This window comes from Ceratotherium simum, chromosome 14, assembly GCF_057802395.1.
Source record: "Ceratotherium simum simum isolate JZ-2026a chromosome 14, ASM5780239v1, whole genome shotgun sequence".
NCBI classification, from domain to species: Eukaryota; Metazoa; Chordata; class Mammalia; order Perissodactyla; family Rhinocerotidae; genus Ceratotherium; species Ceratotherium simum.
Window position 1 is genome coordinate 49,373,441 of NC_141913.1, and position 27,190 is coordinate 49,400,630.

General features: G+C 34.0%; 1 protein-coding gene across 5 annotated transcripts in view; it reads left to right on the forward strand.

Annotated features, from left to right (window-relative positions):
• The window catches only part of RELCH (RAB11 binding and LisH domain, coiled-coil and HEAT repeat containing), a 116,854-nt gene that overhangs the window by 80,551 nt on the left and 9,113 nt on the right, over positions 1-27,190 (forward strand). For 2 of the 5 annotated variants that reach the window (XR_015554336.1, XM_004422599.3), the window contains exons 20-28: positions 1,369-1,448; positions 4,889-4,995; positions 5,991-6,090; positions 10,685-10,767; positions 11,556-11,619; positions 13,071-13,209; positions 16,807-16,923; positions 20,762-20,850; positions 25,790-25,860. Coding sequence is in view for 4 of the 5 variants with exons in the window: in XM_004422599.3 (XP_004422656.1) it covers positions 1,369-1,448; positions 4,889-4,995; positions 5,991-6,090; positions 10,685-10,767; positions 11,556-11,619; positions 13,071-13,209; positions 16,807-16,923; positions 20,762-20,850; positions 25,790-25,860 (850 nt within the window). In the remaining variant the exon portion in view is untranslated. Of the gene's footprint in view, positions 1-1,368; positions 1,449-4,888; positions 4,996-5,990; positions 6,091-10,684; positions 10,768-11,271; positions 11,355-11,555; positions 11,620-13,070; positions 13,210-16,806; positions 16,924-20,761; positions 20,851-25,789; positions 25,861-27,190 lie in introns of those variants that run through there. The other 3 variants (XM_004422598.3, XM_087439312.1, XM_087439313.1) reach the window with 3 other exon arrangements.

Here is a 27,190-nt window from a genome sequence, read left to right on the forward strand (position 1 = left end):
GAAACTACAGACTTAAATGGGCAGCTCCAGCTCCTCTGTTGATAGTTTTCACTCATCTGTCTTAAGAAGTCTAGTTATATAGCACCACTGGCCTAAGAACTCGTTTATGTGTGGATCTGATGTCCTTGTGTATTTTTCTAGTTTCTAGGAATAAATTGTGGAAAATTTTAGAGGAAAAAAAAAGTATAGCCCCAATCTTTTTTTTTTTTTTTTAACTTGGTTGATTTTTGAGTGTATAGGTAATTCTTATCTCAGTCCTATCTTAGTGATTTGGGGTTTTTTTGGTTGTAGTTTTTTTTTGTTTTGTTTTGCTGAGGAAGATTAGCCCTGAGATAACAGCTGTTGCCAGTGTTCCTCTTTTTTTGCTTGAGGCAGTTTAGCCCTGAGTTAACATCTGTGCCTGTCTTCCTCTATCTTTTATGTGGATTGCCACCACAGTGTGGCTGATGAGTCGTGTAGGTCCGCACCCGGGATCCAAACCCACAAACCCAGGCCAGCAAAGCAGAACGTGCCAAACTTAACCACTAGGCCACGGGGCCAGCCCCTCAACTCAATTTCTTTATGTACTACTTTCTGAAAAGAATTTAAGACCATATAAAAATAGAAAAAAGGTAATAAAAAATTTTTGAGTACATAAAAGCAAATATAAAGCACTTAAAACAGTGCCTAAATATCAATAAGCAAGAGCTATTGGTGCTGTAAATAATAACTGTCATATCATCTGTGGAACTTTTCTTTTGAAATCATAAGAAAATCTCTTATTTTATAGTAGTCACAGGGGCTCACCTGTGGTTGGATGCTTTCTCCCCTCCCCCTGCCTTACTTAACCTGACTCCTCCATCCTCCATGAAAATAGTCAGGGTTCTGTATGGCTGAAATCCCTATAGAGGATTCAGGAGGGGCTCTGGAACTAGTCTAGTACTGGAAACTAGGTAGTATCTCATTTCTGGAAGCAGATTATATATCTAGGCACCTCCTTTTAGCTGAGTGCCTTTACATTTTGCTGAATACTACAAATTGAAAGCATAAAATTTTATGAAGGCCTGCTTATATGGGCCCTTGGGAGATTCTTAAAGAAAGCCCTGATTTCTGATTATGGAAATAGGAGTATAGCATCTAATTTTGGTTATTAAAGTTTTTTCCCATCTATCAAAAATGTTTATGCTAACAGCTCTGTAAAAAGTTTTAAGTTGTATTTTTACAATAATAGTGGTTATGTGTTTTAATCAAAATATTTTCCAAAGTAATGATAATATTTATTTTTAAGCCTTGTAACCAGTTGTAATTTTAAATATAATTTGTATTAATGACTTTTTCCTTTACATTTAAAACATAATCGGATTTTTAAAATTGTTTTAATGATTTTAGATTCCTCAGCAGGAAATGGTGTCCTCACTAAAGCTACCGTCCCCATTTATGCAACAGGAGTCCTTACGTGTTATATTCAGGTAAGGGAAAAAAATCCTTTTACTGGAAGATGTAAAAGCACTTTCTATTTAGAAGGATACCTAATATTATATCTTTTTAATGTGTATATAAGTGAAAATGTTACCTGTAAAGGAAAACAAAATTTATTTATTCATTTTATTCAATAAATAACTTATAGTGGAGAGCATGTTTGAGTAAGTCCAAGTAAAATCTCCATTTAACAAATAAATTTAAAGACTGTGTGCTTCTTGATATTTTGTTAGAAGTGTTGGATTTTACTTAATTAGCAGTTTCTTTGTGTTTCATGATAACTTTTTCATAAATAACAACAAAGCACATGCATTAGGTAAAGCAAACTACAAAACACTAGAGGAGAATACTGTACTCTGTCATCATTTTTAGCAAAGTACTTTTTAATAGTACTTTGTTTTTCTTAACTGTTCCTGCATGATAAATTACCCCAAAACATAGTGGCTTATTTTAACCCTTTTATTTGTTCACGGGCTTTGCTTAGCTGGGCCTTTCTTCTGGTGGTCTTGCTGATAGTCACTCTTGTTGCTGCATTCAACTGGTTGGTCGACAGGGGACTCACCTTGGATGGCTGAGTAGTAGTAGTAGTAGTAGTACTACTACTAGTACCATGTAGTCTTAGGGCCTCTCTCTCTCCACGGGGCCTCTGGAGCAGCAGAGCCAGACTTACTACATGGTGGCTCATGGCTCCCAAAAGTGCAAAAGCAGAATCTGCTTGGCTAAGGTTTAGGCCTCAAATTAGCACATCACTACTACTGCATTCTGTTGGTTAAAGCAAGTCACAGGCCCAGCTCAGATTCAAGAGGAGGGAACTAAACAAGGACGTGAACCAGGAGGTGTGGTTCATTGATGATCACCAGTATAACAGACTACCACACGCACCTTAACATTGTTTTAAGTAAATAACATGTGACATATATTAAAGTGTATCAGTCGTTTATAAGTGTGAGGTAGTCCCACCAAGAAGGTGAGAAATATGGACTCAGGATAAAGCATTTTTAGAAATTAGAATGTGAGAATCAAAAAGGAAGACGTTTTTACCTGAATTTTCCCCCATTAATACCTAACTTATTTCTTTTGCTCTTTGAATTCAAAGTACAGAAATTCATATTTATTGTACTCTTCTTCCAAAACAGATTTGAGCCATCTTATAATATTAAAATATAGTTCTACAGTATCACGTGATAAGCTTGTAATAGAAGCTCCAACTCTGTTAAAGTAGCACAGTATTCTTTTAAACTTTTCTTTTCTACACTAGTTTCTAAGACTGCTTCATAATATAGATATGCACAGAATCTCTGTGTGTAGGATATTTTAAGTCATGTAAGCTTAATAGACTGTCTCTATTGTTGTTCTTAAATTCATGGAAATTAAGTCTTAGCACATTGCCAGGCACAATAGTGTGCATACCATTCTCCTCTCTCTTTAATTTTGGAAGCTTTTCCAGCATAATAACAAGTGTGGTGTCAATATTTTTCTCTCTCTTTTTTAACCTCTGGAAGTTTGGTTACTATGTTGATTTTGACCATAAATAGTATTTTAAAGCATAATAAAGTAGCAAGTACAAGATTTGCCTCATAGTAGGCCCTCAGTATAGATTTGTGGAATAAATCAATAAGGACGTCTTTTGAGTCACTACAAGAAGCCCAAATATCTAAGGAGATAAGAACTTTTCAGCTTGTTACAACATATGAATTGAGGTAGCTGTCATAGGTTGCCAGGGTTACTTGTGTTAGGAAGCATGCACCAGCAGCTAATATTTTTGTTACTTAAAATTTTCTGTTAGGGTGAGTCACTGGTAAAAAAAAAAAAAACTGTTTTGACTCAAGTACATAAGTAATATTACCTTTCTTGAGATTTCAAAAATGAGAAATAGAATTATAGTCAACTTTCAAATCAAAAAGATCCATGTTCATTTAGAAGTGTATTTCATAGCTCTTATTTCACACTTAAGGTTTTTCAGATTTAGTTTGTTTTCCAAATTTATGAATACTGTATGTTTGACATAGTAGGCAACTAAAAATGGGTGAAATCTCTATTCCGATGTAGCTCTGATGGTGGTTTGTCAGTGTCTGAGCTTTTCACTAAGTAAGCTGTCATGTTTTAAAACTGTTGTATCCATCCTTTATTGATGCTGATTATTACTTTTGTTAGTCCTTTATCTCTGCCTCATTCTAAATAAACCTGACTGTGTAGAAAAAAGTGATAGGTGGTAATCCAGTCTTCCTCATGGATCTATTGATATATCCAGAAGCTATTTATTGTTGACCTAATATATCCCTAATGACAAAAAAACTTGACTCTAATTTATTATATATTTACTTCCTGATAGAATGTCAGATTCTCTTCCCTTATAGATTCAGGTTAATTTAACATACAGTTATTTTTTTAACTTTCCTAATTTAGCAGACTTGCTTTTTCTAACATATTTCTTAATAGAGTGCTATATAAGAAAAAAGAAAATTGTTTTCTGATGATGAAAATAATAATGGTTTGTTAATGAAGTTTGAAAAATATAGATTATTTTTTAATCAAGGGTGCTACTGCTTCTTTTAAGAACTCAATAGTTTGTATTTCAGCAAGCATGCAGCTTCTCACCACTAAGATATTGCAAAGATAATTTCTTGGAAATCAATTTTCTACTATTAGGGGAATAATTGTTTTAGTAGTTTGTATTTAAGTATTTAGAGCCAAAATTAATGAGAACTAAAATTGGTAAATATTAATCAAAGAATATACCTTTTTATGTTCTAAATCAGGACCAACTAATAAAACTTTCTGCGATGATTGAAATAATCTATATCTGAGCTGTCCAATAAGGTAGCCACTAGCCACACATGCCTATTAAGCACTTCAGTTGTAGCTAGTGCAACTCAGGAACTGAATCTTTCATTTTACTTAATTTTTTTTTTTTTTTTTTGGTGAGGAAGATTAGCCGTGAGCTAACATCCGTTGCCATCCTCCTTTTTTTTGCTGAGGAAGACTGACCCTGGGCTAACATCCATGCCCATCCTCCTCTACTTTATATGGGACTCCACCAGAGCGTGGTTTGACAAGGGGTGCATTGGTCCACACCCGGGATCTGAACCTGCGAGCCCTGGGCTGCGGTAGCAGAGCATTCGAACTTAGCCACTACTCCGCCAGGCCAGCCCCTATTTTACTTAGTTTTTAATTTAAATTTAAATATAAATAATCACATGTGAGTGGCTGCCATATTGGAAGCACAGGTCTAAATCTGTGAATCAAGATAGTATTTGTCCTCATATTATTGTGATCATAGATATGCTTACTAAATATCTTTAATTAAAATGCTTCCAAATTTGAATATTTTCCCCTTATTTGGTAAAATTTTCTAATTATAAATATGATATTATGGTTTTCATTCTACTTGATTGCTTGGAAATTCCTTATCAGTCTTTTTGCTCTGTAGGAAGAAGACCGAAAACTGTTAGTTGGATTCTTAGAAGATGTAATGACCCTGCTTTCATTATCTCATGCTCCTCTTGATAGCCTGAAGGCTTCTTTTGTGGAACTGGGGTAAAAATAATAGTTTTATAGTTTTTTAAAAGTCATATAAAGTTTTTAAATTGGATTTATAGAGTACATGTTTTCAGTCTAAAAAGATTAGCGGACACAACAAATCTCTTGGTTTTGAGACTTAAGTTTTTTTTGTTTTTTGGTTTTGCTTATTTGTACATTCTTAATATTTTGTAATCAATACATTGTAATAAAAGAGAGAGAGAAAGGTACAGATATATGTTTTCTTTGAAGCAGTTGGAGAAATAAAATCAAGTACAGATTTGAAAAAAATTTCATTTCCCAAAACTGAAAAAGGAGCCCCAAGTGAAAGCCAGCTCATTAGGCTCCTTTTCCCATTCCATTTGATTTACACGGTCCTGCTGATAATCATATCATCTAGCTGCTCAAGTAGTGTTATCTCAGTCTTTACTGAAAACAGGCTTATGCATTTATTAAAAATACTGTCTTGCATTTGGATAGACTTCACAGCCAACTAACCCTTCCATATAGATGATTTGAGTTGATCTTATTTGATCCTACAACAACCATATGACATACATAGGACATGTATTGCTTCCCCAATTTTTATAGATGCAGAAATTAAGACCTGCAAAGATTGTAACTTACCCATATGACTCTTAGTCCAGTGCTCTTTCTACCTAAAATTAGGTAAATTTTATTTTTCTTTATTATTTTATATTTTTAACTTTTATACTATTAAAGAGTTGAAAATTCTATTATAATTGCAAATGCTTAGAGAAGCTAAAAGTATAATTTCTGAATATGCTAAAAGTTTATAGTTTTATAAGGTGACTTCCTATTTTAAAGATTCTGACACTCTCTTAGAGTCTTTAAAAAAAGACTTGTATGTAACCTATTAAACCCTACAAAGTAATTCCATATGTTTTGCATACATTTTTATTATTAATCTTCCTTATAAATGTAGTAGTTTTCAGTGCACCAGTAAGGCACTGTGGCTCTCACTTTTAACATTGATTTTTTTTTTCTTTCAGTGCAAATCCAGCCTACCATGAGTTATTGTTAACTGTTTTATGGTATGGTGTTGTCCACACTTCAGCACTTGTGAGGTGTACTGCTGCTAGAATGTTTGAGGTATGTAAACAAATGCTTTTGTTGGTTCACATTATGATTTTCTTTGGAAGAGGGAGAAAGGGAATGTTTGGAAAAAAAGACTTTGCGTACTATGTTATATTGATGTATATTTTATGGCATTGAATGGTGTCTAGTTGTGTACTGTGTGATGGGGCAGAAATTTAGCTTTGACGTTATTTAAGAATGTCTTCTAGCCTTATTGGTTCCTTGGATGTTATTCTATTATTAGTTCCATTTCTCAAATTTTCTTTTAAATCTTATTTTACTTTCCATCCTATGTAAATCTCTCTGACTATACTTTTCTATTACTGAGGTAAATGGCTACTAAAATAAACTAAAACAATATAGGATATCTTTAAAGTTGTAAAAGATAGTTGGATTCATGAGTAGCATTAAAATATCAGTTATTACGATTATGGAAATATTTATTTTATTGATGACTCCTATTTAATTATTCCCTCACACATCCTATCTGGTGTAACATCCCTGTACATTAACTGCCCATGGACTTAGAAGAGAGAAGAGACTGTGCATATAATTTAACTAGATTTTCTTAAATTGCCACCTGCCCAAGTTTAGTATGACAATTGAAATACCTATCTTTTGTACCCATCATAGAGGAAATTATATCATAGCCTAGTATGTTTATATATTTGAGCACTAAAATTGGTTTAGAGTGTTTCTTCTTGCTGTTGAGTCTTGCCATAGAACCAGACTGCCTGGGTTCAGTGTCTGCCTCTGCCACTTCGTGGCAAGTTCAGATCTCTCTGTGCCTTAGTTTCCTCATCTGCAAAATGAAGATGATAATAAGTATCCATGTCAAAGGATTTTTGTTAATAAATGAGTTAATACTTATAAAGCCCTTAAAACAGTGTCTGGCACATAATAAGAGCTTAATAAATGTTAACTATCATTATCATTATTGGTTTTTTTTAAATCTATGCTATCACTTCACAAAATAATGTAATAATTTAAGGAATGTATATTTATTCAAGCTAAAATTGTCCCTAATATGCATGTGATTCTCAAAATATCTTAAAGCATTTATTTCCAAAGAAAAATTGGATAATTCACCTCTTCCTGAATTGCAGAATTTTTCCACAATTTAGGATAAATAGCAATTTGATGGATAGAGCACTTACCTATTTACAATATATACCTTCTAAAACTTAAATATATAAAATAGATTTGTGAAATCTAAAAAAAATTCCCTTGTTATCAGGAGGTTGAAAATCCTCTGTCTATGTTATTCCTTCAGTTATTATACATAGTTGATTGAAAAAACTATAATCAAGTGTTCTTTGTCAAGGTGAATGCCAAATTAAAAATTCAGTGTAATGTCTAGTATAAGTTACTTCTGGGTATAAATAATTTTTGATTATTCAGTAGGCTGAAAAAGAGTCATTCCCATGAAAGAAAAAAATCTTTCTTTAGCCCTCTCCTTCCCCAAAAAAGAAAAAAGCATCCTTTTAAATGAAGAGCTATTTCTTGAATATACTCTCTTCATAGGATTTTATCCTAAGACCATAAAAGCTATTTCTTTCTCTTAAACGCTTTGTTTCTAAAATGTATGTATGCACTGGTGAAGAGTACCATATAAATGAAAATAATTTAAATAAATAAAATGCAACATCCTCCCTTTTTATTTGTTTTTGGGTTTTTTCTACCTTATTTCTTATATGTGGCTTTTGTCTAGTTTTGGTTTCTGTGTTGTCAGTGCTGGTCTGGAAACTACACCTATGCTTAAGCAGTTTTCTGTGTTCTCTCAGGTGGTTATGAACTTCTGAGTCTAATTTGAGAGACTTATTTCAATATTTTTTCAAATTCATTTATGATAAATTTTCACTGAACATGCCAGTAAAAGTCATCAGTAGGAAAAATTAAAGTTATATTTTTGTCAATGACCCTTATTTTGAACAAAGTTGTGCTAAAAGAGTAAGTATTTCCTAAGATTTCTTTTGATACTAATACTTTACAATTTACGGTTATGCCTGCTTCCCCTCAAAATGAGTTAATTCAAAATAAAAGCGTAAAAAACAGGACATCTAAAATTTTTTAATATGAGACCACAAAACTGTTGAAAAGCAAGCAAGAAATGGATGTATCAGGAACATGATAGGAGTGAGTTAGTGAAACTGAACACTAAATTTAGCTCTGAGTTTCATACAGCAGGACAAAAAGGGGAAACCCAATCAGTCATATTATTCTCATTATTAAATAAAATGCAGTATATTACTTTTTGAAGTAGCAAATTATTATTAAAATTGATTTATAAGGAGACTTTATCATGTCATTCCTAGTGTGACATAATGGATTTCCCAAGAGATACAGAAAAGAGCTTGATGTGATGATTTCTTATATTAATCATAAGGAAATCAAGCATGTAACACATTAGACCACACCTCAAAAAAGGAATGGCCTTTTAAGACAAATGTGGCTGAGTCCATTTCCTAGCTCCACTTCTTATTGGCTCTGAAAACCCTGGACAAGTTACTTAACTTCTCTGAAACTCAGTTTCTTCATCTGACATTGATAACTGCACTTACCTCGTCAGATTTTAAGATCAAATGATATGTTGTGTGTAAAGTGTATAATATTGATAGCTGTTAAATTTTGCTTTCTGATTTTCTAGCTTAATAAACAAATTAAACTTAAAAACTCCAGAGCAATGAAAAATTAACTTGTCCCCTAGATTATCCTCTTTTTTTTTAATGCTTTTTGGCTGGCACAAGATAGCAGACATTTCAAGATATACATGACTGATTCAAATCTAAACTTTCTTATCTATAACATGATACAGAGAAGAAAGTTTTATTTAACAGTATTTGAACTTCTTTCTTCTATTTCTTTCTACCTGACATCTGTAATGTTTAAGGTAGCAACAAGAGTTCTTTTGTCATTTTATTCCTGCCTAATTATCCGTGGTATTTTATAAAAATTAGTTCAGAATACTGAAGTAGATTCTAAAGTGAATCAGTTAAGTGGTAACAGATTATTGTAAGAATCTTCACATAAAGTGAGTTCTGCTCTCTCTGATGTGTTGTGTAGGAAGAATGTATTAACATATGCACACAGTGTTGGGTTTTTGTTTGTGTGTGTGTGTGTGTGCGAGAGGAAGATCAGCCCTGAGCTAACATCTATGCCAATCCTCCTCTTTTTGCTGAGGAAGACTGGCCCTGGGCTAACATCCGTGGCCCATCTTCCTCCACTTTATATGGGATGCTGCCACAGCGTGGCTTGACAAGCGGTGCGTCGATTCACGCCCAGGATCCAAACTCTGGGCTGCCACAGCGGAGCGCAATCACTTAACCGCTACGCCACCAGGCCGGCCCCCATGTTGGATTTTTGTTACTGAAAATTCCATGGCATCTTCCATCATCCCTGAGGACTAGTTCCATTGCAAGGTGAACAGATTGATTAGCATTTAGGATTAATTAGTAAATACATTCTGAAATTGAGAATGTAGGATTAGGATGTTGTCCTCCTCTGTTGAACTCATAAAATTCAGTAATTTTTGTAAAAACAAAATACATACTGCTCAATATTGTTCTCTTGTTCTACGATTTAAGGTTGGTTGCTAAATGAATCATTTATGATTAGATTATAGAGATAGGTCTAATTGTGTTGGGTTTTTTTGTTAAATTTATTTGAGCTTTTAGAGAAATGCAAAACAAAGAACTGTTTGTAAATGTTAACTACTTGGACCAGCCAGAAAAAATGTTTAATTAATAATTTCTTTTTCCAAATACATCACAAATCTTAGATTCTTGGAGTAGTCATAATAATTAAACTCGCATTTCTGGAATGCCTAGCCTTTGTCAGACACAATATTTAAATATATTATGTACAATTAGTAGCTCAACGATCCTTTAAGGTAGATGACAATATCACCATTTTCAGATGAGAAAACTGAGTTTCAGGAGATTATGTAATATATCTAAGGCCACATGGGTAATAAATGGAGAGCTAGCGTCTGAACCCAGATCTCATTCCTACATGTAATACTGTCCACTAGGCCGCATTATGTCTCTGTACCTCAAAAGAGAAAAGCTATGTGATGTGAAAGGTTGGGAATTTTTCTATTTGATTTTTAAATTTACTTGCTATAGAACAATCAGAAGCAATTTAGTGGTGGCTGCTAGCCGTTTGCGTTTGGTTTAAAAACAGTCTAGTTTGTACCTTGTTGGTCATAATAAGATCACACCAGATTTACTTAAAGAATTTCAACCATAGAACCCAGTGTGTGTCTTCTTTTTAGCTTCTTTAAAAAAAAAAAAAAGCAAAGCTTTCTTTTAAATCACATTTTAATTGAACATGGAAATTGCATAGACTATTTGACCAAAAGTACAAACTGCCATTAAATTTGTGACAGACTCTATTTTTGTGGACTGCTAGGCTATTTAAGCTTTACTTTCCTCCTAAGCCTTCTCTGCCTTTGTAAAGCACTCTAGTAGCAATATTTGCTTAGCTTCTAATTTTGGTTTTGCTTTTGTGTTTTCTCTCTTTCTCTTGGTTGTTCCTTTCTTCTTCCCGTGGCACTGTGTTTGCTCTTTCCATGCATCACCTGTGAATACCCCCTGTGCTGACCAATCAGCTGTTGGTGAAGGGGGTGAATGAAACTCTGGTAGCTCAGAGGGTTGTTCCTGCTCTCATTACTCTCTCCAGTGACCCTGAAATGTAAGTGCCATCCCTGCCTTTTACATTCAGCATCCGTTTCAAAATGTGCCTGTCAAGAAATAACCATCAGCTTTTAAATTCACTGAAGAATATGTTTATCTCTTTAGAATAATAATATTGGATTCTGCTTACTTGATTTTACACTTTGTCATACTACTATTCGTGTATCTTTTTTTGGTCAACTTTCACAGTAAGCCTAATTTGGAGGCCATGTATTGAAAAAAATATATTAGTAGTATTAGTCCCCATAAACTTTTCCAAAACTTAAAACTTGCTGATGGACTATTTCTTCCAAGCCAAGAAGGGATGCTCTGCTAATCTCACTAACATATTGTTACCAGTAAGTATAGTGGCATGAACCAAAGGCTTAACAATTAATGTCTCGTATGGGTGACTAAACCAAGAAAGACCAATGAGTCTGCCTGCCCATCCTCAGTCACAGCTAACCCAGTTCTCATTCCAGTTTACCAAACCATTTTTTATTGCATGTTGACTGGTTTACAGCTGACTCTTCGAGGCATGAGTGAAGCGTTAGTTGACAAGCGGGTTGCTCCGGCCCTTGTTACCTTGTCCAGTGATCCTGAATTGTGAGTTTCACAGACTGCGACCTTAAGTTATCCTGTCTGTCTTTTTGAGCATTCTTCTTGGTCTGCTTTTTTTTTAATTTAAATTGTCATTGCTAGAGACTAATACAGTATATTTACCTTATACCTACTTTGATATACATTTTAATAATCATCAGCTTTTCATCTCAAAGTTTCAGTTTCTTTCTTTTTTAATTCTAACAGCTCTGTCAGAATTGCTACAATTCCAGCCTTTGGCACCATTATGGAAACAGTTATTCAAAGAGAGGTAGGAAATTACTGAAATTTATTTATATCTGTGTATTGTTGATGTGATGATAACTTATTACCATACACGTACCTAAAGTGGTAGGGAGCATCGTGTCTTTCATTTTATTTCTTAGTTATAGGCCAAAGGAGGATCTCAGTATTTGAAAACATGATAGCCTCCCCAAAGTATATTTTCATATCCTAAGGAAATCTCTAGTCTTTCTTCTCAATTAGAAAATGAAGTATAAGCCAACTCTTATATGTTCTATTTTAAGCCTACCTGGGTCTTGCAATTTTGAATAATCCTTCAAACCAGATCTAGTTCCAAAGCCTTCTATTATCCAGTAGAGTTCTGGCCAGTGTACGTAAATTCCTGATTGCCAATTTGCACAGATTTAAAGACTATTTTGCCAGATAACTTTAGGAACACAAACCTATCTCAGTGTCACAAAGGGAGGCTAGAAGGCACCTGTGTTCTCATAACTGTCATTGATATCAAGCTGTGAGTCATCTACTGGACTGGTATCTTACTGCAGCACTCATCACTGTGACAGACCCTCTGTCATGCATGCTTCAGAAGATTACCAAGGTCTTCCTCCCTAAAAGTGTATTTTGATTCTGAAACTGTGATTTAATTTCAAGTTTATGTTCTATCCACAACATTAACTGTAAGACTCTTCTCAAAATTCGTATCAGAATTTCAGTCTTTGTTATCAAATTGGAAATGTCCTTATATAAATGAAAAACCCTGTCGATTAGAAAATAAATTATTAGTGGACATATTACCTAGTCACTTAAATGGAAGACAAGGTTTTCCATCTAATAGACATTTTACCAAAAAAAGAAAAGATATTTTGTAAAATTCCTTTGTCATATGAGTTTTTAACAACAAAAATTATACATTTTTGTTAGTTATAGAAAGAAATGTTATCCATTTTTTCATTTATATATTTCACTGGTGAAGCAACATAAAAAAGCACATCATTCTGCAAAGCTTGCAGTCTTGGCAGAATTTCAACATGTTCTTAAATCCTAAAATAAAAAAGTCTTTTAGGGAAATGTGAGTAAGATATAAGTCATTAATGACTCATTGCTTTCAGAAGGTGAATAATTGGGTAACTTACACCATTTGTTTTAAAAATTATAATTTAGATACAAAATCGTTATAAACTTCTCTCCTTTCCCCTAAATATTATGGGATTTTTTTCTTTTGTTTTTACAGTTTGTCAGGGAATATTTTTATTTTTAAAAACGAAAAATGAAGAATTAGCAAGCATAAACAAGAATGTAAAACCTTTTCTGAGCCAAAAACTAAATAAATACTAATTTAATTCCAAATTTCTACATCATAATGATATAAATCATTTGAATTTAATGCTGCAAGCCATGTTTAATGTGTATCTTTCTCTTTAACAATTCTACTCAGTTTTTAATACTCTGTAAAATAACTATACAATCTCCGATTTTAAGTTGCTGGAAAGAGTGAAAATGCAATTGGCTTCTTTTCTGGAAGACCCTCAATATCAAGACCAGTATTCTTTGCATACAGAGATCATAAAAACATTTGGTAGAGTTGGGCCTAATGCAGAACCAAGGTTCCGAGATGAGTGTAAGTTGCATTTTTCTACCTTTTTTCCTGAATTGTAATGTAAAATCAAAACCAGAAGGTTCTCTGAGGATTTGTCATGTGTTAAAGCCTTTCTACACTTTATCTTTCATATACTGAAAGTGAAAAAGGTTGGTTATTGTGAATTGATCAGTATTATTATTACTGGATGGTTTCTTAAACTGTATGCTGATTGCTGTAAGATATGTGAAAAGTAACTCATAAACACAATTTCAAGTTATTTTAAAAACATTTCTTAATAACTGTTAATTGTAAAATACTGTGCTGCCTTATATTTAGAGCGTATTATTTTATATTTTTAAGGAAATTTTTATGTGTTTCTAGACATGGTCTTATGAAAAATATGCATTTCTCCCACTTAGCATGCCTTTCGGCTATGATACGTCATTTTGTTAATACACCACTTGTTGATCTGCTAAATGATCTGAAGATTATCTGCTAAAGCATTTTCTCTAGCTTCTATAGTATCTCTTTTACTGTGGGCCTCAACCTTTATGACAACAGTTTCTTTGGTTAGCATCAAAGCATTGCATCGAAGTTATTGCATATCTAGCCTGGTAATTTTAGGATAAGAGTCATCAACAAAAAATATTGTCAGGATTTGGACTGCAGTGTCCAAAAGATCTGTGGAGGGCATGAACACTTATCGAGCTACAGAAACACAATCACAAGATAATTTTTCAATGGGTAATACTGTTGGTAAAATGAGGAGAAAATAACAATATTTCATAATTAGTTAACAGAAAAAGAGTAGGTATTTTAGTTAGCAGTAGGGATAGTTCGGCATGTTGTAACATCAGATTTACAGATGATCCTAGTAAAAACTCTGAAGGTGTTTTGACTAACTTTGTTGAGGCTGTAATTGCTCTGAAGAGAGGAGAATAAGTCTTGGCTCCTGGAAATAGGCTAAATAGGCAATGGACCTTTGGTCTGTGTCATGTTGTTGAGTTAATACCTCTCTAGAACATGATCTAGCCTTTTTCTGTACATTCAAAAGAAAAATTTGTGTGTCACAGAGAAGAAAGAAATTTTCTTTTCATAATGGTCCTAAAATAACAATTAAAGATTGGCTTGGGAAAGATTGAAAGTAGAAGTTTCCACTGCTTGAATAGGCGTGGTAAACTATTATCCCTGAAGCTTTCTATAGCTTGTATGCCTGCAAGTATGTCTTAAATCTTCTTTCACATTCTGGCACAACCAGACTTTTTGTTTTTAAGATAAAAATTTTTTTTTTCTTTTGTACTTACTACCCAGTCAGTTGGCATCCCTTTTGCTTTAAAACTTGAGCCTGAGGAATTTAATGTCCTATATTAAGATTAGTGGTAGATAATATAGAACCCATATTGACAAAGATGCTATATTGTTATACATCTGTATTTATAGACAATTCCCTTTAGGAGTTTAAAGCAAGGACAGAGAATTGATTGGTGGTAAAGGCTTCCTTGGAATGGAATTTTGGACATTTTTCCCTCTATTTCTTTGCTAGTAAAGGACATTGGTTCTTTCAGTAGCCCTTTTTCTTTCCCAGTTCTTAGTTATCACAGGACCTTTTGGTCTTGACTTTATTTCAGGGGCCGTTTGTTTTTTCTGGAACATGGTGCAGTTGTTTTTTGCTTTCAGCTTTTTTACTTTATAAGACTCTCTGCAAGTATTCAGTCACACCTTGGAGATTTTCTAACGTGGTAGTTTTCCATTTCAGATTATTTTTTTTCGAAGTTCCTTATTCAGACCTGAGCCCATTTACAAAAGGAGAGGACAAGATTCTGTTTACTTTGGCTGTTGTCTGTGCCCTAGAATATTTTTTAAAAGTTCATCGAAATCTAGTTTTATAAAGTCTCCTATTGATTTATCTTTATTCTATTTGCAGTTTTGAATCTTTGTCCAATCTGCCCTTAAGAGAAAGTCTTCTGCAATGGCTTTATGTTGTGTATTTCCTATTTTCCTTGCCCACTGAAGGTCAGTTTTAGAATTATGCACATCTAGGTTATTAAATCTTCTCCTAGTCTTTAATATCCTACTACTTTTAACCATTTGTCTTCATCTGAGGGGTTAACAATTAAGGGAATTAATTGGTACAGATGTGGTAGCCCAGGACAATACCTATATAATGAAATGTTGAATTCTGTAGTAAATATCTGTCGGTTTTCTGAGGTTTAGGAAGATCCTTAATTATAGCCTTTGGCTCTAGACTAAAGTTTAAACTAATTTCTGTAGATTTGTTTTCTAGTTAAGCAATTTTAAGGGGATATTGTGCAGTGTGATTGTTGAGTTTCTGAGAAAAACACTGAGGAAAGGATTGCTTGTATAGGAGATCAGAGAAGGAGCAGCAGGAATAAAGAGGCCATGCATGAATAGGTAAAGTGCAAGGAAGCTAAGTTTCAAAAGGTGTGGGCAGAAATGAACTAGAGAATCTCAGAGAGACTGTCTTAGAGTCACCATTTTGTTGAGCTCTCAGCATGCCAATTAATGAATTGGAGTTTTAATGAATTCTTTGGGAAATCAATGAATGTTTGGAGGTTTTGTCTCGTAATTTTTTTAGAGCGCCTCTTAAGTATATTGTTATTAATTTTGACAAATCAAACAGTCCCCTAAAAATGGCCATTGTTATTCTAAGTTTGTGAGAGGGTTTTTGCCATTTACTAAGGTAAGCATAAAAGTTGTGATTACAGCATTGATTTATTTAGGAAGCAGGAATTTTTCTAAGAGGAGACTGTAGCTTTAACATATACAAACTCAATGCAAACATGAAAGAGAACACTGCAGTTGATCAGAAGTATGTGCTTATAAATGGTGTTTTGGGCTCCCCAAAGAAGCAAAGACTAGAAAGGGGCCATGTGATCAGCAATTTGACAATCATTCACCCTGGAGACATTTCTCCAAGGACCCCTGGTTTTAGTGGGAAATGGTATTTAGAAAACACCATCTTAGGCATTAGGGCTGCTCTTTAGTACTGAATTGGTTACTGTTTCTTAGGCCATGGCTTTTATTTTAGCAGTAGGTTGTCTATATTTCTGAAATTTTATGTTATTCATTGAGATATAAGATATTAAGCCCATTGAGTGACTTAAGGTGCTATTTGACATTGGTCTTTGCTAAGAATTTGAGAAACTAAAGCTGATAATATTTTTATGAAGGAGTGAAATTATTTGTTGTTGAAAAAGAATAAGTGTACGATATTTATCTTTTGTTTAATAGCAATAATACCTGATTTTTTATAAAGAAACTTATTTGTAAAGATAATAACACAAAAGGTAGACTGTTTCCACTTGTTTATTTGGTTTTCGTTTTTTAAACTGGGAAATTGAATTGCAGTGAGGGCAAATGGCCGTTTTACGTCTTAATAATTAGGTTATAATGACAGTGCTATAATATGTTTCTCCCGAATCCCAGAACACTTTTTCTTCTGGAAAATGTGCTCTCTTCCTAGTAAGAAACAGCAAGCATAGGATGTGGTAATCTTTTGAAATCATCTAGAATTAAAATGAAATTTTATAAATTAATGAATTCTTTTTAAAATGTATGAGTGTTGTGAGCGTGTGTTTTGGATAAAAATGTTACAATTTCTTTTTCTTTTTTCAGTTGTTATACCACATTTGCATAAGTTAGCCTTGGTGAACAACTTACAAATTGTGGATTCTAAAAGACTGGATATTGCTACTCATCTTTTTGAAGCTTACAGTGCACTTTCCTGTTGTTGTATCCTTGCTTTATTAATGTGTATCTATATTTATATAACCAATCTTACAATGAACCTCAGTGGTTAAAGGTTGAGAAGTAGAATTTTTTTTCTTCAACTTACATAAGGATTGTAGAAAATTAAAAATTTGATTTGATTTGCACCGCTCCTTAATCAAGCTATCTCATAATTTTAAAGATAATTTTAAGTCCTCTGTGCTTATACGTTCTATAGTTTTGAAAACGTTCACTAAATTTTTATCTGCGTTAATTAGCTATATAACTGAGCAAGAAATGAGTTATAGCTGAGGCTTCTGTTAATCAAAAGGAAGCCTTGTGTGTGTCCTAGCATTCATTTTGAATGGATATTTAACTGTCTCTGTCCAGTGGAATACTATGAACATCTCTTGGAGAGATGTCACTCATTGAAGAAATACAGGGCCAACATGGCTAATCTTCCCCAGTGATGGTAGAGCTGGAGGAAAACTCAGATCACCTAACCCATGTCAACCACTGCATTTTATAATGATTAAACTAGAGCTTAAATACAGTGAATTCTTCTGTTTTTTTATAGTTAAAAGAAAAACTGTGACTAGAACAATGAACTTTAGCTATCCTGTTAAATGTTCTCTTTATTATCCTAGGCCTAGTAAAATAAAACGAAGAAGGAAGTAAAGATAAAGATGGGCAAAGTGAACTCCAGCTTGTAGGCTCTCCCATTAAAAGGGAGAAGAGTTCAAGAAAGGGGAAATAAGAGATTCAAAAGGAGTGAAAGGCTGAACACTCAAATAGAACTATAAAAGTACATGCTAGGCAACATAATCAGAATTATGATTATGACAAAAAAAGTAGAGAGAGTTATGACAGTAGAGAGAGGCTCATAGTGATTCATAGAAAATAGAGGACAAAGTAAGAGTTTCAGGATTAATATTTATGGTTTCACATTGTTATATACCAGTTTGAAGTAAAAAGCAAAGTGAATGGATAATTTTTAAGTAAGATAAATATGTTCCAAAACACCACTGACACCCTTTGGGACTGAATTCTTAACTGGAATATCCCAATAGGAGGTTATTTTTGTTTAGAATGATCAAATGGAGAAAGTAGAGACGTAGAGCTATCTGTCAAGGAGCTATGTGTCCTTTTAGAAATGTTAAAACTTGAAGTTGGGTGCATGGTTGAGAGCATTTCATTTTGGGAATCTACTACGAATTACCTATTCATGTGGAGGATATAAGCCATTTGTTTATAATATAGATTAAAAAGTGGGCAGAGACACCATATTTATGATTTTGTACCTCAACTATCCATGTATCGTCTATAAGTTTAATTCCACTAAAAGCAGAACTTATTATCATTCCCGATTTATCTTGTTCACATTTTCAACTTCGAGAAGATAGAGGAAGCAAAAAGAGGAAGTGATATTCTGAATGAGCAAGGAAGAACTCTTTAGTAATGCAGAAGTGACAGGACCCTTATAAGAAAGTAATAAGTCAGAACTCGTATTTCAAAGAAAGAAAACATTGATATGTTTATTAACTGTTCCTTAGACTTTGTGAAAGTAGATGTTTAAAAACTTAAGTGAAAAGTCTTGTATAATCTTATATAGCAGAGAGTTTCTGAAGGAATATGCCTCAAGGAAAATGGGAAAGTCAAAAAATCAAAAATTTTAGCTCTCTAAAACCAAAGTTTCCAAGTGGGCAAGGCAGTGGTTTCTAAAGAGCATAGAAGGCTGTATAGAAGGAATATTATTGTGTGTTTAGGTATGCACAGAATATTACTAGAGTAAATACAGTAAAAAGTTTACACCAATACAATAAGGGGAAGAACCATCTTAACAATAGACCCTGTTCAAGTACTAAAAGTGTTCGTTCTACATGAGTCAGAACTTGTACTTATGTCAACAGGGTGGTGTGGCCACTAATAAAATCACATTGTTCAAATCTGTTCTGCTGTTCCATTGTATTCTGAGCTGGTAGGACACAAGAATATTCCTTTCAGCACTGACATCATATTTTAGTAGGGACATAGAATACCTGTAAGATTTAACATTCAGAATAGTAATAAGTCAAGAAATCGTGTTTAAGAAAAATTTGAAGGAATTTAGAAATGTTTAATTTGGAGAAGAAAGGGCTTAGGGATGAAAAGACAATTTGAAAATTATTTTAAAAGTTATATAGAAGAAAAGTTAGGCACACTGTTGTGTAACTGAAGTGCAGAGCTAACACTAACAAGCAGAAGTCACAGAGAGGCCGATTTTGTTTATAAGAAAAACTTTCTAATTGAGCTATCTAAAAATGCAATGATCTCTCTTATGAAGCTGTGAATGTCCTGTCATTGTTAGCAGTCCGAGGCCTTATGACCATCATTCACAGATGAGGTAGAGGTGATTCCTAGTAGCAGATAGGACTAAGCTACCTCTGAGTTTCCAGCCCTTAAGAAAGATTGTGTGAGTCTGTGGGGAAATGGTAGGACCAAACAGTGAGTAGGAAGAGAGGAGAAGGAGAGTGACTTGCAAATAAAGCCATCTTCAGCTTTTCAATCCATGCCTGTATTTCTCTAGATCAGACTCTTAATTGCTTATCCAAAAGTCACTCACAGATACATCTTAGTGGTGCTTTCCCCATATCTAGAAAGCAAGACTATATAACTACTAGATTGCAGCCCTCTATAGGGATTTGGTTCAACCAAATGTTGTCTATATTTTTATAACTGCCCATTTATAAGTCACTTATTATAGACTTGTTTACAAACAGTGTTTATTTATAACTGTATTTTCAAAGCAGTAGTTATATATTATACTCATTTTGTTTTTGTCTTAATGAAATTCCTTATAATTTTTTTTTCCAGAAAGACTAATTAACTCATCTTTATAAGGGAAGTCATTTACTGGCATTTTTCACTTTAATATAGTGTAATATTAAATGAGAACTTTTTTTAAATGGCTAACAACTATGATAAGGTGAGAATGCATCAGAATTGGCATTAGTAAACAAGGTGAATTGTTTTCTTGAGTCTGCTTAATGTCACGATAATCAACTAAAACTCAAAGATGACTGGGAAATATAAGTAGTACTAAACATATTATTATAGTAAAAGCTCTCTTACCCAATTCAGTCTGGACCAGTAGTAAGTCAGTTTAATGGGATGGTTAAAGCAAGAAATTAGGAAAATGCTATATACCTAAGATAGCTTATTTTAACTTAAAATACATAAATGTATTTTCTTTTACCAATCTTTTGATGTAGGACTGAGTCATTTCTTTTGAGTGAATCTGCTGATTAGAGTTAAACATCATCTTTCTTAGATAGACCACATCCATAATATAAATGTCTATGATTTTCAGTTTAAGGTTCTTTAAAGAGGATCCAGAAATATTTCTGATACTGGGTATAGAATTTTTCCAGATTTTTATATTTTTCCTAACTTTTTACAGTTGTCTCACGTATATAAAATTAACAATATTTTAAGCAACTGGACTTCATCAACTTTTTCCAAAACTTTCAACTTGGTTGTCTTAGAAGCATTAATTTTCTTACTTTTCATGCTTATTTAAACATCCAATTAAATTGCATGATTTAATTTTCACACCCATTACTTCATGTGCTTACATAACATAATTAAATTATGTAATGTCACAATAATGAATACCATTGACATAAAGAGGTTTGTAGGAATAAACAGAATTGACTCCTGATAAGTAACTAACAAGTGAGAATCATGCTTGAGGGAAGCCTATTTGCCCTAAGCCATCAGCATGCCATAGGCATCATTTAAGAGCTGCTGCTTTTATATTCTTCTCCTGTTCTGTTAGACATACCAGTTTGTTTTTCAAGTCCCTTAACTACTTCATCTCAAGTCATTTCAGAGGATTTAATGGTTAATCACTTTTTACCCGGTCTCAGATGTTTACGGATTGACATGGAACATCTTTCTCCAGAACATGAGGTAAGCTGCTGTGATAATTAAGCCACTGTGATTATCAGTGCTGTATTCATATGTTTTAATATCTCCTGTAGAGACTTCCATTCCTCTTTATGTGAGGCTTGATTATGATATACTGTGCTTAATTTTTTAAAATTGACTTCAATGTCAGGGCCGGCCCAGTGGCATAGTGGTTAAGTTCATGCGCTCTGCTTCAGCAGCCCAGGGTTCACAGGTTCAGGTCCTGGGCTCGGACCTACACACTGCATATCAAGCCGTGCTGTGGTGGCGTCCCACATATAAAGTAGAGGAATATGGGCACGGATGTTAGCCCAGGGCCAATCTTCCTCAGCAAAAAGAGAAGGATTAGCAACAGATGTTAGCTCAGGGCTCCTCACAAAAAAAAAAAAATCTATGTCAATGTCATTTTATGGGTTTATTTACTAGTTATGAGATCTTGAGCAACTCCTTTAACATCCTTGAGCCTCTAATTCTCTAAAGTAGGGACAGCGTACCCTCTTTCACTGAATATAATTAGAATTTGATAAGATAATGTACAGGAAATGCTTTTTATCTGTAAAATGCTATACAGTGTTATCTCCGACAATCACTTCTCTTAGAAGCAAAGTTTCTATTTTCTGTCACCATTTCCTTATAACTCTTTCATTCTATTTCCTCTAAAACCCTGCTTATCATTTATTTCCTATTCTATATCTTCAACCTGTTTTTCTACCAGCTTTTCTTTAACCTATTATCATGTTTGACTCTCCCCTCCTAAATGAAACAAAACAAAACCAAAATCTTCCCTTCATCCCTCCCCCAAGTCTCTTTTTCCTCCGGGTAGCCTGCACCCACTCTCTCGACTTTCACATTCTCTGTTGGTACATCGTATTCACCACCATCACACTAATCCAGTGAAACCGCTATCCCTAAGACACTGGGAATGAAAGTGCTACACTGAAAGGACACTTCTCAGAGCTGACAGGAGCGTGTAGGAGTGCATACCCTTTTCGTCCGTAATTTCTATCAACACTTGGTGTTCTTAGACTTTTTAATTTGGTCGATACAAAATGGTATCTCATTATAGTTTTCATTTGCATTTCCCTGATTATTGTCAAACTTGAGCATCCTTTGTATGTTTATTGACTAATTGTGTTCTTCAGTCAAAACCTGCTTAGGTTTTTTTGCCCATTTTTCATTTGGGTTGTCTTTTTTCCTATTATTTCTTCAAAGTTTGTTATATATTTGAATACCAGTATTTTGTCAGTTTTGTGTTTCAGGAATATCTCTTCCAATTTGTGATATGTCTTTTCACATTCTTGGCCCCTTTGAACACAGATTCTTAATTTTTTAATACTCAAATTGATTGATCATTTCCAAAAGACATGATCTCCTGTACTTTCTTCAAAAATGTTTAAGGTTGTATTTTCACAATAAAATTCTTAATCCATCTAGAATTGATTTTTATGTATGGTGTGAGGTAGTACTCCATTTATGTTTTTTTCTATGTGGATAACTGGTTGTCCCATTATTGTTTATTGAACAATTCGTAGTGTCTATACTGATTGGCAGTGCCACCTCTATCATATATGGAGTTTCCATGTATGCATTTGTTTATTAGGAAACATTCTTTTCCACTGATGTCTTGGTCAATCATTATAACAATGATACACTGTCTTTATTACAGTTGCCTTCTTAAAAAGTCCTGACGTCTAATAGGACAAGTCCAGCACCCTGTCCTTTTTTTAGAACTATTCATGACCCTTAGCTTTTTCCTGTAAATTTTAGCATTACCTTATCCAATTCCAAGAAAGATATCATTCAGATTCTGATTGAAATTGAATTGATTCTATAAATTAATTTGAGGAGACATCATCTTCATGATTGTGAGTCTTCCTGTCCAGAATGCTATATCATACATTTATTTAGATCTCCTTTAATGTGTTTCAGTACGGTTTTAGAATTTCATTCAAAAAAATGTGACACCTTATGTCTATAATGTTATAATGCTACCTTTTTCAGGATTATATATTTTTTAACCCTTTCTTGCTGGTGTATAGAAATACATATAACTTCTATGTTGAATTTATGTCTGACCAACTTGAGAACTTTATTGTTAATTCTAATAATAAAATGTCTCTGAATGTTTTGTGTATGTTTTATGTGTAGAAGTCACCTGCAAATAATGTATTCTTTTCTAATAGTTTTACTTTATTTTTTCTCTTTGTCTTATTGCAGGATCTATATTGCTCTCCCTTTTTCACTTCTGATATTGTTAATTTGTTTCTTACTTTCTTAAAACAGTTTTGATAGGGATTTATCTATTTTGTTAATCTTTTCAAATATTGAACTTAAGCTATGTTGATTTTTCTCAATGTGTTTTCTGTTTCATTGATTTCTGTTTTCATCTTTATTTCCTTCTGCTTTCTTTAGGTTGGATTTTTTTCTATTTTGCTGACTTCTTAGGAAGGAAGCTTAGATTATTTACATGCTAACTTTTCTTCTTTTCTGATACATGAATTTAAGGCTCTAAGTATTCCTTTAGCCACATCCCATGCATTTGCTATGTTGTATCTTTATTATCATTCAGTTCAAACTAGATTCTCATTTCCATTATTTCTTTATTGATCCATGGGTTTTGTTTAATAAGGTAAAGGTAGTTAATTTTATGATTCAATTCTCCTATATTTATATCAATTTTCTGTGATCTGCTTTTCTATCAACTGTTGAAAGACGTGTTAAAGTTATGATTGGGAATTGTCTATTTCTCCTTTTAGTTTTTCAGTTTTTGCTTTGTATAGTTTATAGATGCTCTTTATCAGGTTGAGGAAGTTCCCTTTTATTGCTAGTTGGTTGAGTATTTTTATCATGAAAGGGTGTTGGATATTGTCAGATGTTTTTTCTGCATCAGTTGAGGTGATCGCATGGTCATTGTTTGTTTTTCCTCTTGATACAGTGTTTTACATTAATGGATTTTTGGATGTTAAACCAACCTGTGCTTTCCTGCAATATATCTCACTTGGTTGTGGTGTATAATTCCTTTTATATGAAGCTGGATTCGGTTTGCTAGTATTCTGTTGAGAATTTTTGCGTCCAAGATGGAGGCTCAGTCTGTAGGATAGAAAAAATAAGAAGCAAGCCTTAATTCACCACCCTCCATTAGTGTAAAGTGGAAGTGAAAATAGGTGAAGTGGTTAAAAGTCTTTAAAAGGATCGGGCTCCCAGATTCCCTTTCCAGCCTTGGTGTAAGATTGGAGCTTTATTTTCTAGACTTGGGATATCAGGCATAGCTAAGAGCAGGAATGAGGTGCTATACTGAAAACAGGGAAATTAACTGAAGGCGTAGTTAGTTATCAGAAACCTCATTACCTTTTCCCTTCTTGGCTTCAAGAATGCTGGCAGCCAGGATTATACCCGAAGGGGAAAAGAACTGACAAAATTAGGTTTGTGCCAGATTCACCTTAAAGTGAAGTTACTCATACATGAAGAGATTCTAATCAGCATTTTAGTGCCCCAGTCTTTAATGGACATCCCAAAATCACTAACCATTTGAGAAATGGCTTCTAACCTCAAAGACAGAGGTAAAAACGTATACAGAAGAAAGAACATACTGGAGAAAACAGAGACAATGCCGGGAGCAGAAGAAAAAATACAAAAAACTCTGCTAAAAAACAATAAAGCAAAAATTAGCAAAACAAATAAGATGTATAATCTGTTAGATGAGAGAAAGCAGGAAAACAGAAAATAATCAAAAAAGGGTTAACCTCGGAGATATAGCATGCATATGACAAAAGTCCCATTCTCTCAGAATAATAACCACAGTTCTTACCATAATCTGCAAGGCGTTAGAGGGTCTAGCCCCACTTCCTTACATCTCGGGCCTGGTCTTCTTCCCTTCTCCTTTGTTCACTCTGCACCCACCACTCTGACCTCCTTGCTTAAAACATGATAGACATACTCCCACTCATAGCCTTTGCTCAACCTCTTCCCAGTGGCTAAAACACTTACTCCTTATCTCCGTCAGGTTCTTGCTTAAATGTGATCTTCTCCGTGAAGGCTGCTCTGAACACCTCCGTGTAAATTACAGCCTTCTTCACTTTGTCTTCCTAGTTACGCCTTATCTTACTCAGTATTCTTTCCAAAGCCCTTATCACCTTCTAATACACTATATAATTTACTGTTTTTTGTGTTTATTGTCTAGAAAATAAGAACATAAACTCTCCACAAGGAGGGAACATTGTCTGTTTTATTTGCTGCATCCTCTATGTCTAACAAAGCGCCGGGCACATAACTAGGTGACAATAAATATTTGTTGTTTAATGACCTCCATGCCCGAACATGGGCCAAGAATATTCAGGAGGACCATTCAGTTTCTGGTGTGGTTGCCAGCAATTGGAGCAGCAGCTTAGATCCCTCCACCCTTTCCGTTACTTACTCAGTCTCACTGCACGAGTTCTGTTAACTCTTAGACACCCATTGTACCCCCAATCATATTTTTAGTAGCCACAGACCTATATCTGCTGTCTGCTCTAGACATTAAAATAGAGCATCTTGCTTTTTACAACTTGGAAAAAGCAAAGGGACATGGGACAGAACAGCTTTTACTGGGAAAATATGTCTATGACTGTGGTATGTATATATGTTAAATGTATAGATGTATATAAATTTTACTTTTAACATTAGATGCTGGGGAAAGCTAAGGGGGAATGGGAATAAGATTTAGAAGGAAGGTTGGTGAAAATCAAAATGAATTATTAAATTATATGATTGAGATCTTTTAAAGCTATCTCTGCACCTAGTCTAGCAATCTGACATGAGTTCCTTTAACAAAGTAACTGCCAAAACTTATGTTTTTAATTAACCTATAAGCTTATGGGAATATTAAAAATTCAATTAAAAACTTCAAACCACACCATTTTACTATATAAACTGTATTTTACTAAAGTCTTTTTTTTTTACTCAGGTTATTTTAACTTCCATGATAAAAGAATGTGAACAAAAAGTAGAGAACAAGACTGTCCAAGAGCCTCAAGGGTAAGACATTATTTTTTTTCTTTAAGACTTCATGTTAAGCTGAATTTCTCTGTCCAAATTTTCCATAGGTGGAAATATTATTTTATTTTGTGTTATTTCGTAGTCATTTATTTGGAAGACAAGAAAATTTTTTAAATCGGCAGTGCTCAAATGCTAGTCCATAAACCATCTGCATCAGAATTATCTGGGGAATTTAAAATTCAGATCTCTACCCCGTGCTCTGTGCCCTCCTCTCAACAGTCTGATTCAGTTCAGGGATCTGTATATTTAAAAGCTTCCAAAGAGATTCTGATATGTAGCCAGATTTGGGAATCACTGGTCAAAATAGCAAGAGATTTGTAACGGGAGTTGTAAGATGTAACTTGATTCACTGTATAAAGGATTATAAACTTGTAAATGTTTAGTCACATGCTTCTAACCAAGCTAATTAGAATTCAAAGATTCAGTGAAATCAAAATATGAACAAAGATGTGAAAGAATCAAGTTGGGCATTTCAGGAGAGGAAGTAATTTACAAATACAGTATGTGTACTCTAACTCTTGCTGAAGTAACCTTGAGGAGTCAATCTTAAATGGACTCTTTTGGGCATAAAAACTCAAAGGTGTCCTTTATAAAGCTGACTACCAGGAATAAGTGTTTCATCTCATCCAGCTAGGCACATATACACACACACACACACACTCCCTCACACCCCCAGCCCCCCAACACACACACACACACACACACACACACACACACAGAGTCTTTTGCCTGTCACTATGTGTCAGAACCCTTTCTTTAGCCTCCTAGAATGGTAGGAGATTTTCTACCATTTTAGCCATGGAAATTTAAAACAATAAAAATACTTTGAGGGCCGGCCCCGTGGCTTAGCGGTTAAGTGCACACACTCCGATGCTGGCGGCCTGGGTTCGGATCCCGGGTGCGCACTGACGCACCGCTTCTCCAGCCATGCTGAGGCCGCGTCCCACATACAGCAACTAGAAGAATGTGCAGCTATGACATACAACTATCTACGGGGGCTTTGGGGGGAAAAACAAATAAATAAATAAATAATAATACTTTGATAGGTTTCTTTTCTGAGCACAAAACCATACAATTAACACCAAAGTAAATCATTCGGTTCATTTGTCATACATTCATTATTAAGATTATTTGGTGCTTTATTAGTTGACAGTGTGAAAGGCTTTGGAACAAAATGGAGAAAAATTATATGTGAAACACATTCTAAATGAAATTTCATAAATTAGCTAGCAGGAATTTAGAGAGAGAAATATCTTTGTAACTTCCTAAGATTGCTTCAGTCATATGACCTTCCCTTTTTTTAAAAAAA